This window comes from Filicampus tigris, chromosome 1 (assembly GCF_054856515.1).
Source record: "Filicampus tigris isolate MCC_2025a chromosome 1, RoL_Ftig_1.0, whole genome shotgun sequence".
NCBI lineage: Eukaryota > Metazoa > Chordata > Actinopteri > Syngnathiformes > Syngnathidae > Filicampus > Filicampus tigris.
Window position 1 is genome coordinate 3,997,148 of NC_141217.1, and position 17,275 is coordinate 4,014,422.

Genomic DNA, 17,275 nt, shown 5'->3' on the forward strand with positions numbered 1-17,275 from the left:
TGCGAGCCCTGGGGTTGGTTTTGTCGTATTGTATAATTATTTGGGTCCAACAGGCGACAAGTCTGCAAGCATTCAACAAGTTACTTATTTTCCACACTTTCCCTCCTTCACACTTCCCGGCCTTCAAAATAAAAGCATGCCAGCAAACCACTACACAGCAGTTTTGTTACGGCGTATTTCGGGAAGTAGGAAAGTGCATGACGTGCCATACTTGAGTGCTGCGCGCACCTTGAATATACTCCCAGACATTCCAAGTTGTTTTGGAAGAAGCCTAAAAAGAAGCCTTTCACCGAGTATGCTTGGTCCAGTCATTTTTAAAAATTTGTCACCCCAACCCCTCCGCCCCAAAATTTGGGCATCCGACCGGGCCGTAGGGTCCGACCGGTCCGGCCCAGGGACGGACTGCCCAGCTCTGGAAATCCTAATGACGATAATACAATTTTCAGAGGGAAAAAAAAAGGTTGGAAGGTATGGATGCCTGAAAAAGCTAGAGAAGGCTCCAAAAATACTTGTCGGGATTAACCATCGTCACACTTGCAACCTGGTGAGAAGACACTCCGATTCTCTGAGTGGCACCGCAGGCTTGCATGCTAACTGTCCGGCTAATGTGCTATCAAGAAATGATGCCAAAAGTCAACAATGGACAATCAGGACAGCTTTCACTAATAAACGTGTGCTGCCAGCAAGCAATTCTTCTCAGTACAATGCACAAATCAACCTGTGTGTTTCCACGACGATGACATCAGCTCAAAAAGGGGCTGCTGTGCAGAAGAGGTGGCCCACGTTTCCATGGTGACAGTTGGTGTAAAACGTGATGTGTGGGCGAGCCCGAGTCAGCCGGCAACATCGCTTTTAGGGTAAATCTACAAAATCAGACAAAAAAAAATCCCCCGCAAGATGTAAAAATGGAACCTTTAAACAAAGCGCAAGGTGAGAAACCAAGCAAGAATATTGCACAGGATATGAAATCATTTCAAATATCAGGCCAACTGTGGAAATCCAATTTCACAGCTGGTGAACAATATCAAACAAAGACGGTGGCTGAAGCGCCCTCCAAGTTGAGTGATGCCGTGTGTGGCGCCACCACAGCAGACATAAAAGTGGATGAGGTGGGTGAAGGGTAGGCTAGCTGGCAAGAGTTATCCATAACAGTGCCAATCTCCATATTCAGGCCCTTGAAAAAGCACATCAGCCGCCACATATTCCCTTGGCCCCAAGCGCACCTGAAGGTGGGAGGAGGGGGCTTTTTAATGAATGCTATAATTAAACGAGAAGGCCCGCTCGCCCCGTTTGGGCCACGGCGGCTTTGGGACGTTTTAACGAGGGCTAAAATGAAATCAGTGGCAGCAGGTGAAGGACGCTGGGATAGCGAGCCACCACGGGGGAATGTGTCTTTAATGACGAAGATGAGCGAGGGCGATAGCGAGGACGCCGAGGTCACTGCGGGTGCTCACCTGGAACTTCATTGTGGATTTTGAGGGTGAGTCATCCCAACATGCACTCGACAGACACCCTCCTCCCACTCCTCCCTGCCATTTTGGCAACTGTGTGAGGGAGAGATAAGTGGTTCAGCCCTCCACTCTGCCCTCCCTGGAGCATGCCTTTTGATTGACACATGCTAACAAGGGAAGGTGGTGGACAGAATTTGCCCACAACTCAGAGCAAACCGACCGGGGGAGTAGCTTCTTCTTCTGCTTTCCTTTTACAGCGTCCCGACGGAGCACAAATTTTCAGATTACAACTCGAATTTCAATTCTGTCTGAATTCTTTCATTAACCTTCATGCAATATTCATCAAGGAAAAGTTAAAGGAAAAAAAGTGTGCAAAAAAACAAACCTCGGATGTGCACACACATTTACCACTATAGCTTGTCCTTCCACAAAGTTTCAGGGAGAAATCGATTTGTGTAATTCTGCTCACAAACGGTGACAAAAACCTTCTTGGTGGAGGACAAAAAAAAATGCTGAAATCAAACATCAGGCAACCTGAGAGAACATCATCATGCGCACTAAGTGACCAGAGGCAAGAAAAAAGGTCTTATTAATTTGCATCACGTGAAGCAGGCAGACGGCACTTAGAGTAACTGTTTAGCCCACATTCAGTGTGATGTTTAATCGATGGACGATGAGTGGCTGCTGTGCATCGTCTGTGCCACCGCGTGAGTGGGTGGTTGTGAATGACTGAATGAATGCACAGGCACTTTTCACAAAGAAAATGTTGTAGCCCTCTACTTAGCCTATTGTTTTGCTGTAAATACGCATACAAACAACAAGAAAATACCTTCTTTTTTTTCTGCGTGTAAATGTTGGAGTAGCATCCATCTACTCCAAGGGTGTCTAAACTTTTTTTTTCCCAAGGGGCACATACCGCTTTGACATCCTTCACCGTTAATTAATTTCAAATGCTAAGACCAATCTGTCAGTGTGGGTAAAGATATGCAAAGCAATTATATATTGGTTGCACTATACTGAGCCGCAGAAGAAACACATCTCAACATTCAGAACCAAGACAAGCGCAATCTGTACTAAGACGACCTTGACAGACCAGAAAGTGGAGCAAACAATCACGACTTGAGCTCCATGTGCTGCTCTAAGGACATTTCCTTTTCTCATCAGGGCAGTGTGAATGGAACTGGTGTTAAGATTTTAGCAGTACAGTACTACATGCAGAAAAAAATGGTCAGAAGCACTGACATACATTTTTCCAACTTGTTCCATGACATTGTATTGTCTTTTCTGATGCAGATTAGGCTCCCGAGACAACGCTTCCTGTGGATGTCCTTCACAGCAGGAAGCGAGACTCCAGTGATGCGTCGGCCGTTGTTGTTTTTTTTTTTTTTTTAATATTTCCTTTTGCAATGCTTCCTGGTCCAAACGCTGATACAGTTGGTCATCATATTGTCAATGGAGTAGTGGTAGCAGATCACCAGAATGTTTAAAGAGAGGGGGTCTTTCTTCAGTGTCCTTGGGAAAAAGAGGCACTAGTGAGCCTTCTTGAAAAGGTTAGAGGAGTTAAGAAGGTTAAGTCAATGGCCAAATCTGTTCACATGCCACCCACTGATTTTGATTGGCTGAAGGATTTTTGAGCATGATGGGAACACATCAATCAGACCTATGTTTGTCTCGTTAGCTGCCCATGTGATCGCTAATGTTGTTGCTCCACACATTGAATGAAACAGGAGCGCAACTCGCGTAGTGCTCTCTCTCCATACGAACACGAAGTTAAATACACACATGTGCATCGAATGTGCTCTTAACAAGGTGCTGCACCAGCAAGCGCACAGAATTAAAATAGCAGCTAAAACTGGAGCAATTAGACACTGAAATAATGCTTAAACCGGGGGTCACCAACCTCTTTGAAAGTGAGAGCTACATTTTGGGTCTTGATGAATGCGAAAGGCTACCAGTGTGATACATACTTGTGAAATTACTAGGGGTGTCAAATTAGTGCATTAATTGCGATGACTTAATTACAGTCAGAGTTAAAGAGTTATTTTTGGTTAATCTCAATCTAATTTCTAATCTCTAATTCTACTGTTTCTGTATCACGATGAGATCCATTTTGATGCATGGGGCTTGTGCTTGAGTTGTTGGGAGTGTGAAAAACAATGGTTAATGTCACACACTGAAGTGGACACTGATTGGCTGTCATTGTGTTTGGCACAACCTGATAGGCTCCTATTGTAGTGGGTGGGAAGGCAAATTCAGGAGCAGAGAGAAGATGTGAAAATGGAGGAGCATGTGAGAGTTGTTGGTCTGATGAATAGTAAATTTAACAGACGCCCTGATGGCCCTATTGATAAAGGCAGAGTGATATGCCTTCTTTGGAGAAGGACTTTGCTGACCAAAGAAGCAATTCCAGCCTACCACATAAATGCAAAGTAACCAGCCGCAACTAAAGCCACAGCTAATGATAGCAACGGAGACGCTAATGTAGCGAGCCATTGCAAAGCTCTTCACCAAACGAACCTCGAGAACAGCCCAGGTATGAGCAAGTCTGCGACCGACAGACTGACGAAGGTTCTTTGCTAGTGATAAGGCGATGAACTGCAGGTCGATCAACATTGTTCAAGACGATTGAGGTGTTTCAAACAGCATCCAATGACCCATCCTACAAACCACCGTGCAGGACTGTAGTGATGACTGAAATCACCAAGAAGAAGAATCACGGTGAAAAGAAAAGCGAGCTTGATGTTTGGTGGGGGATTCGGACAAATGTATTGCTATATATAACTGCAGATCACTGGACCTCAACTCGCAACCACATTTTTTTGGGGTGACTGGAAACCAGGGGCGGAGCCATGGGTGGGCCTGGGTGTGCACAGGCCCACCCAGATTGACAGACTGCCCACCGAGTGAGATTCATGAAAAATATATATACTTTGACATTTTTAGTAAATTATTTTTTGGGGGGAATTCGTGTTTCGTTGTGTTTTTTTATTTTATTGATTTTTAAGAATGGTATAATTGTGGTTGTCTAAGGAAGATCTGAACTTTGTCATTTTATTTGAATATATGATGTGTCAGGATAGCAGTATTGTGCTCAGTGAGAGAAATATTCTGGCCCACCCTGATTTTTCCAGGCCGACTCATTAACCATGTTCTGGCTCCGCCCCTGCACTGGACACTTTATTGATGGTGAGGGGAACTTCAACAATTTGAAAACAGAAACCTTGGCTGATAAATGCGCCAAACTGTCTCTCAAGGTGGCAAATGACTGGGTAATTGAAAAAAAGACATACACCATAGATACAGATATATGCATACAGACAATTGGTGGCTTTGGGGCTTTTCTCAGCAATTTTTAAGTGAGATTAAAAAATAGATTAATTAGATCAATTAATTACAGATCATATTTAAGCGCTCATTGTTTTTAAATCTCTTGACAGCCCTAGAAGTTAGACATTTGCAGAAATTCTCTATTTCATTATTGATGCATGATATTCATTGATTAGAAGACAATGATCATGTTAATGGATCATGTAAAAGGAAATGAAACACTTCACAGCAAGTTCTCGAATTACCACGTGCACGACCTATAACGTTTCGACTTTACGATGCCCGTGTCTCCTCCGCCATTTTGTGCCCAGCACCATAGTGACTACGTTTACATGCAGTCAATATTTGGGTTGAGGTCAAAATTCAGATTTCTGAAACATTCTGAATATCCCATTTACATGATTGAGTGGATAGAGTGGCTGCGGCATTTGAATAACCCACTGTGACAGCGACGCATGGCGTCGTGACTCTAATGGACATCATTTCCGCTTGTTACTTTCAACTGTCAATAAAACACTTGATATTCATGTCACTTACCACAGGAATGAAGCAGCCAGTTTCCTCCTCACTCCAAAAGTGTGCTTTTGTGCTGCGTCTCTGAGCTTATTTACCTCTGCTTGTGTATTTGCGGTGCTTGCGTGCCAAACACTGCACGTCCGCTTTCAAGCACTTCCTGTACTACAAAGACCATCATTCCTTGCGGTTGAGCATGCGCAAAGTGTCTCCATCGTGTCTGTGCGCGCCAGCAGTCCATCCACCTCTCAGCAGCAATGCTAATAAGTACAGCATCGTATGCGTTTTATTTTATTGTATTTTCATTTTTTTATACCAAGCATTTTGATGTAAATTTCAACTGTAACGGTAAAATGTGACATACGTGGAAATTCAGGTTACATCGCCAGTGTACGAACAGAACTAGTTCGTAAATTGAGGACTTCATGTAGTTCTATAAATCTCTGCAAGTGATTACATTTCACATGATCACTTCTACTGTATTCCTTGAAAATCACAACGTCCCATCCCTGGTTATCTATGTTTTAGGCCCACGGGCTGCTCATGTGGTCCTTGTCCTACCTGGTGCCCGCTAGCACTATGTTGGCCTACATACTGCTCAAAATTCATTGGAATGGTTCTTAATACACAAAAAAACAATACATCAGGCACTTGTGTTTGGCAAAAACATATGAACTGGTACCATACCCAAAAAAGAGAGATATTACTGACGATGTTAAACATGATGCTGCTCTCCGATCGCCTTCTGACCTCTTTGGGCATGACTAATCGCTCAGGAGTCCTCAAAGGCGCAACTGGTATAACAGATGCGTCACGACATGCATATTTAACACATTTAAGTCATGTTTTTAACCATTTAACTTCTTTCACGAGCTAATCGTTTACCTTACACAATTGTAGCATTATTCACATAAATTATGATCACCGGTAATATATGTATTACATTATGAAGGGGCCTTACAGTATCAATTGAGCTATGGATGAATACATTTCTGAAGACTGAAGACTTTCTAATGACAGTAAATACAGATTTTAAACTGGTCGTTTATGTACTAGTTTATGACTAATTGTAAATTATCAGATTTTCCGCACACTGATTACAGAAATTGCTGTTTGCCACAACTTGAACAAACACAACACGGCACTCCATGCTATGCTCCCCCTCACTTTTAACAATTTAATCTTGCCAGAGTTCTTGTGCTATTTTAACCGGTTTACAAAACACATCAGAGCGCAATTGCTCCCCAACAGAAGCCACAGCTAGAGTTGATTTTGTTCAAATGAATTGGAACAAGGGGATTGTTTGATTGTCTATATGCTGCTGATGCTGGTTTAAAGGTGCAGACAGGAGCATCTAACCGGCGGAGGTCTGCCCTCTGTTGGCTTTGACGCTAATTAAGGACTGATTAAAAAAGGGCTTCTCTCTCCACAGTAATTATCCCCCTTTCAGGACTAATTTTGCCAATCAGTGCCATCTTTAGTTCGGAGAGCAAATTGGGCCATAATCATCATCCTTGAGGATATCTAATTGCTGCTGATGATTTGGTCCTTATCAGAACACTGGCTACTTCTATCAGTCATCTCGCAGAGCTCATTTATCGGAAATGATGTGCAGGGAAATTAGGCCGAATATTATAAAGTGATGACTAATGATGTTGTATTAGTTAAAATGAATATCTGAAATATGCATGCGTGTGAATAAATGAACCGCAGCGAAATAATTTCCACATTTATTAATGCAAAAAGTTTGTATAAAAATTAATGTGTTAAATTAACTGATAGAGGCACAGTGTATAAAGTCATTTATAGTCTACACTTGATCAAACGTTTTACATTTCATCAGAAACACCACAAATTATTACTATAAGCAGTCATTTCATTTGCAAATGTAAATGCTGCTGTCTGACAAAACGATACTTACAAAGGTCATCATTCCTTTTCCTGTATTGTGATTCTGACATCCTGCGACTCCGAGTCCAAGTGTCCTCGCTTTACCTCCTACCCAGTGAAGCCTAGTTTGTCGGGCAATAAATGTTGATTCTATGCAAAAATTCAGTTTGCTCTATATGTAACCCATTTAAATACCCTAGATTTGACAACTTCACAAGATTTTCAATACATCCACATGCTTGTAAATATACAGTACAGTCTGCTTTTTGGCCATCCTTGGTTTAGAAAATAATCTCAGGAGAATATTTCACAGATTGAGGAAAACACACACTTGCAACTAGTTTCAATTAAACAGCACCTATCATGGGGTTCTTCCGTCTTGGATCAGGCTGTCTGTCGTCTCTGTAGCCATAGCGGTCCGGGCTGGCGTAACGACCGGGGCTGGCCTGCCGGTAGCCTTCCCCTCCGTTTCCTACAGCCTCATAGTAGTGGCGTCCTTTGCGGGTCGTGGCCGGGGAGGGAAGAACGTCCTGACCCATGGCCGCACGGTACTGCTGTCCGGCATGGGGAGATGAGGTGTGGTGACGTTGGTTGTAGGACGCTGACTGATGGACAGACTGACTTTTGTCATGGTAGCGATCTTGGTAGTGATCGGGCTCTCTGTTTGAAGATCTAGAGTGGGTCGGGTAATCATATGGGTCCCTCCTGAAAGAGAGAGAAGAAAAAGACATTAGCTGAGGAGGCTGTACTGGTTTGAACTGGTGTGTGTGTGTGCCAGATGGAAGTGTCCAGTTGCTTCATACTAGCTGTAAAAGATTAGGATTCGATTGGACAAAATACTGTAATATAAGATTAGATAGCCCCTAATCCAAGGGGGACATAGAGAAGGTAAGTGGAGGGCGCAAGATACTCAGTGTTCGCAAAATTGAAAAAACGACCCTGCATTGTGCTGAGTCACACAATGCTTGCTGGAGTTTGGCTAACGCTAACTCCCCTCCCGCTGAAGCCTCCCCTTATTCTGCCATCATACCAAAGCGTCACCGCTGTCAGTCCCGAGTCTGGCTCAGCACCTGTTGACTCGCCAATTAGAATGCCTCACTAACCACAGATTAGACAGTGACTTTGGGTGACTTCTGCCTTCCCATTAGGGTATTCCTGGACTGTGGTGAGCTGCAGTGCTATACAAAAATGTGTGTGTGTGTGTGTGTTTTGACCACCCAAACTGAGCGGTACACACAGGTGGTCCCAAGAATGAACAGCGCTGCTTTGTCTGTCAGCAGAGGCGGAGTCACAGACAACAAATGTGCTGCTGTAGCTCAGTTCAAGGAATGTTTAACTCCGTTTCCACGAGGATGTACAGTTTGGCTTCAGCATGGCACAGAATTTTGATTGGTTCAATTGACAAAAGTTGTGACCAAATATGACTTCATACTTTTTTAAACCCTAATAACCACAGTCAGTCAGTTTACCAACACTAAAAACAAACTATTGCATGAAACCAATTGAAAATAAACTTAAAATGCATGCAAGACCTTACTATACTTGTGTTTGACTTTTCAAAAGTTGGATTAACACAACACGACAATTTGATTGCAATCCAAATTCGAGTGGCGAGTCCATCGATGGAAAATCGTAGCCGGCTTTCTGCGCATGCGCCAGCCTCCATGGTTGTGGCGAACAACATTTAATTCACAAGAGAAGAAGAGCAAGCTGGGTGGGAGGCTTGTGACAACAAACAGTCATTGCAGATGTATTTTGGACAAAAATTCAAACGTAGTCCACTAAATCACCACAGTTAAACTTCTGTCCTATTAGTCAACACATTTTTCTCCAAATGTCTTGGGTGGGTCAAGATGTTTCCTGGCAAGTGAATCTGAATTCATTTGAAACAGTGCTGTTCCTTTCCTGTGGTGGAACGGAAGCACTTTTTTGTCTCTAATTGGCCTGATGACATATCCCAACAAAGATTTTGGAAAGGTGGCATCCAAGTTATGAGTTTAGACTTTCAGAAGAGGCCCTTGGAAATGGCTTTGGAACACTTTCCAGACTGCGCGATATTGTGCATTTCTTTCAGAGATCTTGTATTTCACTTTGTCACGAAACAAGTTAAGTGATTTCTTGATTCGACAAATCTATCGGTAATCATGCTTGGGTGTGGCCTGTGAAATTGAACTCAGTTTTCCAAAAACTGTGGTTAATCACAGTTAATTCATAATTTAACAAGGGTGAGGAGTGCAACTACTTTTTCCACATTTCAAATGTTTTACCCCCCTTAATCAATATCATTTAAAAACTGCATTATGTATTTACGAGGGGTGTTTTAGCTGTCTGTGAGATATTGAAATTGGCTTGATGATTCAAAACACTTGTGTGATGAATACGCACAAAGACTTTTTTAAAAAACCTAAGAATAACAACCCGGAAGCAATAAAAGGAATTAATTTTACTACATTTTTAACCAACAAACAGGACATGCAAACTTATTGCGTTAAAAAAAAGAACATGTTTGTCTTCAACCATATGAGAGTATTTATGTGTGTGTGTGTGTGTGTGTGTTTGACCAAACAGATGGGGGATTAAAGGGTCCAAGAGCCCCAGTGACCCACGGAGAGCCTCGTTTCCCGAGGTCATTCAGCGGGCTTCAGCCTTGCTGCAAGATTAATGGAGGCAAATTCATAAAGCCGTGTCAAAAGCAGAACCATTTTTACGTTAATGTTGAGGACCTCAGATCCATGTTGTACACATGAGATATGCATGTAACTAATGAATGTACTAAATGCAGAGATGAAGAGAACATGCAGATGTATTAAGGCCTTGATAGACCAAACCGACGTCGGAGGTCGTGAAGCGTTGTGGCTAGTCGTTTAACCGTTTAACCGTCTACGATTCATTAAACGTTTTCTATTTTAAGTATCACGCATCTTGTTCCACACGCCTCTGCCTCGGCCTCTGTAATCATGCTGAGCACCAAGAGAGAGAATTGCTCAATCCCCCCCTAAAAAATCAAATTTTTTTTGTGTAAGCGTTCATATTACATTAGAAATGCGCCCACTGTCTTGTCTGTATGAACACATGCGTCGTCAAAGTGGCCTGCCTGCGCAGAAAGTTTGAGGAAATAAATGTGGTCTAGCGTGTTGGGGCATTCAAGCAATTAGGTAACAGGTAGAAATAAATACAGTATTTGGGGGAAATTATGAGGCGAGGCTTTATTATGTCATTTCATGGAGACATCACTAACGATGACGTCACATCATAACCGTGCGTAAAAAAAAAAATCAATCTATCTGAGCCGTGGCTGAATTACTACGATCGCCGTAAATGTCCACTTTATGCTTCACGTTTCAAGTGGGATTAAATTAAAGTAAAACATAAAGTCAATAGTGTTACTCAAAACAACTTTGCAGATTCGATCCCCCTGCTGCCAGCACTTTCCCTCCGCCTGCGTGGAGCGCATCTTGGGCTCGTCAATGTCGTAGACAGTATATGCGACCTGGCCGTTCAGACCGCGAACGCATTGGAAAAGATCGGATACGTATCCGATCTATGACCACATATGAAAGCGACCCAGGTCGCATTTGGAAAAATCGGAATTGAGCCGTTCAGACTGTCATAAAAAAATCTGGTACAGGGCGCATATGGGCAAAAAAAATCCGATCTGGGTCGCATTTGCCTGTACTGTGAACCTAGCCTTAGAGGAAAGACACAGAGCTGAAAACTTGTCTGCTCACCTGCGGAATGCGATGGGTACGTGGGCACTACAAAATAAAGTCGTCGCCAGTGTGCATGATAATGCAGCTAACATGGTGCTAGCGAATGAGACCCTGCTGGACTGGGAGTCGGTAACATTACTCATTAAACTTATTCATAATAAATACCATGCATTGCATTGGAAAATGTATCAGAAATGTATTTCTCTTTCAATTGTTCACCTTTATTCAGTCAGTGGTTGTTACATCAATATCATTTAAATTAACAAACTGTCCTGAATGAATGGGCTGAAATAGCCCCTAAATACATACATTTGCATTTTATACTTTGAATTCAATATGTATTAAAATTCAAGTTTTCTTCCTTATAGACTAGTCGCAAATAAAATTTGAGACTAGTCGGTGGGCAAATTAGTCGAAATTCCCATCCCTAGAACTTGTGGCGTCTGAATGCGCCATCTGTTTGGTGTAGTGGCCACCATCGTAGTGTCATAACCCGTCTGTAAGCGTCTTGGGGGCGTTTACGTTTGTTGAATTGGCGTCGCCAGTCGTGACATTTGGTCACTCTGATTGGCTGTTAGCTAGCAAATCAGCACTCAGAGCACCAACAGGAAGTGACAAATGCGGAAAAACAGTGAGCACGCCTTCGCCGCCTTAATCTTCTTACAAGTATTTCACAATACCGTGTCAAGAACGTGATGGTTTACTTCGCGTGGGAGTTCATCGTGAGCTAAGAATAGAGCTGAATGCATTGTTTACATTTTTATAATCCGTCCCCGGCCAACAGCTTTCCGGTTGGAGTTTTCTAACCATGAGAAATGGTGACTACTGCCGCCGATGGTATGGAAGGGTATTACATCTTATGCATGCGCAGAAGGTATTTTAATGGTCAGCGTCGCTGTCTGTCGTTGCGGTGTATTCCTCCAGCGTGACGTGTCGACAGCTGGCCAGATGCCACAGGGGGTAAGCGTCTGTCACTGTTGGCCAGAGTTTTTTTTGGTCTATCTAGGCCTTTACAGACACATACAGTATGTGAACACATCTGCCAGCGACCTCTAACCTGCAGGGAAAAGACAAAAATGGCAGTATGTGACATTTCAACGTCAAACAGACACTTGGCTGCTCATGTGGTTGCCTTGCCATTACCAAGATGCATACTGCATTGCTTATTTTATGGGAAGTAATGTGTTTGTTTACATTCACCAGATTTAATATCACAAATTAAGCAAAGTGTATGTGAGAAGTTCTCGAGACTCCCCAAACCTTGCAAACACACAATGAAGTTAGGCGTGATATGACACTAGCGCCACTGATAGCAAGCAGGCCTGACGCCACAGAAGCCACCACTCAAAGTCAACCACAAGCACACGTGCCCTGTATGCCGTGGCCTTTGTTTGTGCGGATCACTACCATACGGCAAAACGATGCGTAGAGTCACTGGCGGGTTCTACTCGTACGCTATGTGGGGACTCCCTCAGTCGGCTCATTGGAACACCATTAGCAAAAGTCGTTCGTCTCTGCATTGAGGGAAAAGGGTAGTCAGAGGTCATATTTTGGACGAAGGAGAAAGATTGTGGAAAAGAGCCAAAGACATTTCCGTAACATTACTGTTAATGACAGAAACAGATGGATTTCTCTGTCCATGAATTCAGAAAGGAGCGCTTGCTGTAGCAGCTCGTGTCGAATTTCCTCCTGGCTGGACAGTTCATATGAAGTTCACCACTTGCCTATACTATTCTACTTGTTTCTGTTCGGGGTTAAAATGAGTTTTGGGGTTTTACGCACTGAGCTTCCCGAATACCACGCGGTCATGTACATGGCAGTCTGTGTATTACTTATCGAACTCACAGTGAGCACTGAGACCTCAAAGCGTTTACCTTTTGATTTATTTAGAATGCTATGATTCCATTTTCTCATTCCCAGCTTAGGGAGGACTTGTGGCGAAGGGATGCGGAAAGACAGACATAAACAGAGGAGACATACAAATGTCGGCGGGAGGATTTATGAGACCGCAGCGTTATTGTACACAGGTAGCTGCACCACAGGCGTCTCAGCCATGCAGGTGACAAATCCGGCAAAAGACCTTTCATTTCCGATCGCCGACTCCGTGAGCTCAAATGCGGTTAGCTGGACAAACATGGCTGCCTCTGCGCACCTTCAAAACAGGCCAGCCAATAAGAAAGGAGTCATGGCACAGCAGGGGAACACAAAAGTCCACAATCCCTGCACATAGTTTCATTATGAACTATTAAAGGTTGGTTCTCGGTCTCAAATGCAGCATGCAGAAGGAGCAGCTGTTGAAAAGAAAGAAAAAAAAGACCTCTCTTGGGCTTTATAGGATAATTAAATGACTTGCACTGAGCTGCAACAGTTCAAAATGCGTCTTTCAGTAGATGGATCGCTGAGACTGATGACTGCTTCAAAAGCTGTGAGATCTAAAAGAGGGATGACCACCATGGTGCAAATATCACATTGACCACATTTGGGAAAAACTGGGAGTCAACACCAAGCACATGCCGAAATATGACATGGGCGTCCTCTATTCTTCCATTTTAGTCATCTTTGGTCACCAGTGCCAAAGGGTTCATATATTACTGAGATATGGCAGGGAAATCCAACAGGCTAAAAGTGTGCAAGCATGTAAACGTCCATGGAAGGTCCACTGAAAGTACTTGAGGACAGGCAAGAGGACTGAGAAGCGCCAGGATGCACGTCACCTGTTACTGAAATTTCATGTTGATGAATTTGACCAAGTAGCTGCCAGCAGTACAGACAGCATCATCCTATCCAAGATGCTCATGGAAATACATATTCTTAAGAAAATGTTTTGCCAACACCAGAAATAGTAATTTGGTGAAACAGGCACAGGAATAACAGTGAGGAATTGTAGAAGAAAAGGGAACTCATACACGGGGACTGAAATAAAAAAGTTTACTTGGGGCTATTGCAAACTTGGCCATTCTCCAGAAGGATCCATCAGCCTTAGCAAATGACAACGCACCATTGTTAGAGCCCCTAATCCAATCACCTTCAGGCAATGGTGCACGGGAGGGGCAGTGATTGGATAACCCGGGGCTGGGTCACTGCGCCCCTGACCTGCTGCTTTGAATTGGTAACCATGTTAATGTTGTCCATATGTCAGCGTGCATATGTGGCCTGCAGCGTCCGGCTGCTTTGTAGCCCTCAGCCAATGGAGAGGCAGACCACAAACTCACTCACACCCTCATCGTGGGGCGAGGTTCTCCGTGCCACCACTCCCAGAACGTGCTGAAAATCCTGTTCACTAGAAACCCCTCTTCTGCTGAGTGGAGCCTCAAGTGTCGACAAGTGAGTTCGATTCAACTACGACGATGACGTGTGACACCGGGGTAACGTGGCGGCAAAGACACAAAACTGGCACATTTTGGTCCTAAAACGACCCAGATGTGCTTTGGTTTGCAGAGAGGAAGTTGCATCTACAGATTGACACTCACTGTACGTCGCCTCAATTTCAACCCATTTGCTAAGTACTTCGTACTAGCCTCTCCCCATGCGATCCCATCTGTGAGGTGCTTTGCTTGTAAATTATCCAAACACGCACGCGCGCACGCCCACACACACGCTTTCTGCCTTCCATCTTTCCAGCTGCACCCCGTACAAGCGCCACACAAAGGCAGCCTAAATGTATGCTAATGAGAGACAGGCCAATGGCAGAGGTGCACTCATTTTGAGAGGAAATGGCTTTCAATAATGGCGGCGCCCGGGGGGATTTTGCACTAAGTTCAACTCCCACTACCAAAGACACATTCTAGTCACTGCTGCATTTGCTTGCTTTCCTCCTCGTCCTCCTCTTTTCTCACCTTGATGAAGGAACAAAACAACACTTTTAAAATACTGCCTGCTCCCCTTGCTGTAATGTTAAGCGCCATGCTTCTTCACAGTTTGGATTTTCTCTCGCCTTTTGTTGCATTTTGAGGCGAATTAAAACTGTGCATGCGTATGACGCCGATGACAAGCAGCAGCTGTAAGGCTTAAGATAACTCCAAATGGGGATGAACAGTCAAAACACAGTGAATATGGGGTTGATTTTTTTCCTGTTCAAAATACAATGTATCAATGTGTATCTTAAGCAATTACAAAAAACAATTATTAATAACTAACTACGCAATAGTTTTGTTTTTAGACCATTCATCCATTTCCTAGGTGAGCTAGCTGACTATGGGCTAGAGCTAGGGGCTAGGGGTCAGAAACCATGAACAGTCAAAGAGCCATTTCGACCCAGTTTCCACAGAAAAGAAAACTATGGGAGCCGCAAACACCTTTTGACAGTCCCAGGCACCGCTAAGTTCTAGTTGTATAATTCCGTATATTACTCTTGCATGCTCACGTCCACATAATACTACCTACAAAATACATTCAATCGGTAATTTGACACTTCACTTGATTAAAAGAGTACAAAAACCAAGACATGCAGTGACATCGGAGTACTTCAAAGTCCGCGCTCATGTGAAGCCCCCATCGTGCCCCCAGCCTTTGAAACGTCACGCCAGCAAACACACCTGCCCAATACAATGCAATCGATCTTCATTTTGGCTACAACGCCTTCATAAAACGCCTTCTTACAGTGAGTGAGAGCCACATAAAACAATGATCAAACTAACCGTGTCTAAAGTGCATATTAAAATGAAATGGAGACTTACCTCACGACACACGTGAGGTTGTTTTTTTTCGCAATGAAGCATCTCATCGATACACACAATACACGTTAAGATTCCAGAGTCCCGCCGGCGGGACGCAAATATTCGCTATATATAGAACAACTTCAAAACATGCCCAGGCATGTTTATATATGGTTACAAAAACGAGTTTCCGGCGATTCGAATGATGCCAAACATTATAAGATGCAATCATATCTGCAGGCTTGGCAAAAATAATCCCATTACGTTGACAAGGGTCCAGTAAAAGTATTCCAGTAATATAGTTAGTCCACAACAAGCCTTACATCAGGGGTGGGCAATTCCGGTGTTTTCTATGTCACCCTGCTGCAACCCACCTGATTCAAGGAATACAATGATTAGGATCGTTATCCAGCTTCTGCAGAACTTGCTGATTATATGATGATTTGAACCAGGTGTGTTGCAGCAGGGTGACATAGAAAACTCCATAAAGCTATGTTATAAGCTGCTGCAACCGTGACATATTTCCATCAGATACGCATATTTTGGACATATTTTCCATCGTAGGTCGAGTCTGCTTGATGAGAGTAAAGTGTGCGAGGTATCAAAACGTAGCTCTGCTTCTTGGTGCTCAATTGACATCTCACTTGATCCAATAAACTAATGTTTACTGTATCACCAGTTCAACAGCAGCCAATGAACAATTTGTGCGTAAATAGTAATATCACTCTTGATGATTCGTCAATTGTGCCAGTCACAACTAAAACACATAGCTTGCTGGTGATTTTCGCATTCAACGGCCAATGAAATTCTTAAAAAAAACGTGTTCGGTTGCTTTGGAAACCTTTTTTGAATGACAACAAACACCGTGCGTAACTTGCGTAACACACACTTTCAAAGCACACGTCACACTGCGTCACCTTCTTTGATATTTTATGCCCTTTTTTAAAAAAAATGTAGGGATGTAGGATAAAATAGCCCCAAGTGTTACTTTTCATCAGAACTCATGATCATTTTTGTATGTTGAAGCATTCCAGAATAGCAGCCTTTTCTCCCAAGTATGTGACCATGGTTGCAAAGGGTCACCCAAATGGCACACTTTTGGCTCGCCAGGACCTCTCCTTAGGAAAACTTGTATAAATGCTCATTTTCTGTAGTATTATTCTCAAATTTAAAATGGAATTGGAGAAGCCTTCGAGCTGTAATTCTGTTGCGTTATTCAGTCCACCACCCTGCTACATTAATTTTACAGGCAGATTTTGGTAAAAAAAAATAAAATAAAAATAGGTGGACATAAAATCTATCTTGTTTTCTGTATTCAAATGTCCATAATTCAGTGCCAGTAGCATTTTAACAGATTCTGACAGTTGCAGAGAAAAATTCAAAGTCTTCAAAAAGAGACCAAAACTATGCTGATACTCTAAATGGTTCAAGTACATCTTCAAATTTACTTTGGGTACAGCTTTTTAGGCACTCAGGTAAAAATGACAGGTGGCATTTTATTAAACAAACAAGCCAACGTAATCCAAAGACCCTTACTAGTTTCACTCATTATTGTCGTAAAAAAAAACAAAAAAACGCTGCATTCAGCAGATGGAGAACACGTCATGTGTTGCACACACATCCGGAATTGTGCTTTATTTGACTATTTGCTATTTTCACTGCTTTAGATGGCTAGAATTGCATAAAAATTACAGACGAGGTAGGGAGGGACCATTAGAATCGCTTTGTG

General features: G+C 43.1%; 1 protein-coding gene across 2 annotated transcripts in view; it reads right to left on the bottom strand.

The window, feature by feature from the left end:
* Nucleotides 1-7,078: 7,078 nt before the first annotated feature.
* The window catches only part of pard3ba (par-3 family cell polarity regulator beta a), a 168,693-nt gene continuing 158,496 nt past the window's right edge, over nt 7,079-17,275 (bottom strand). For both annotated transcript variants that reach the window (XM_086048410.1, XM_086048415.1), the window contains one exon: nt 7,079-7,886. In XM_086048410.1, coding sequence (XP_085904536.1) covers nt 7,529-7,886 — 358 coding nt within the window. In that variant the 3' untranslated portion in view covers nt 7,079-7,528. The remainder of the gene's footprint in view (nt 7,887-17,275) is intronic.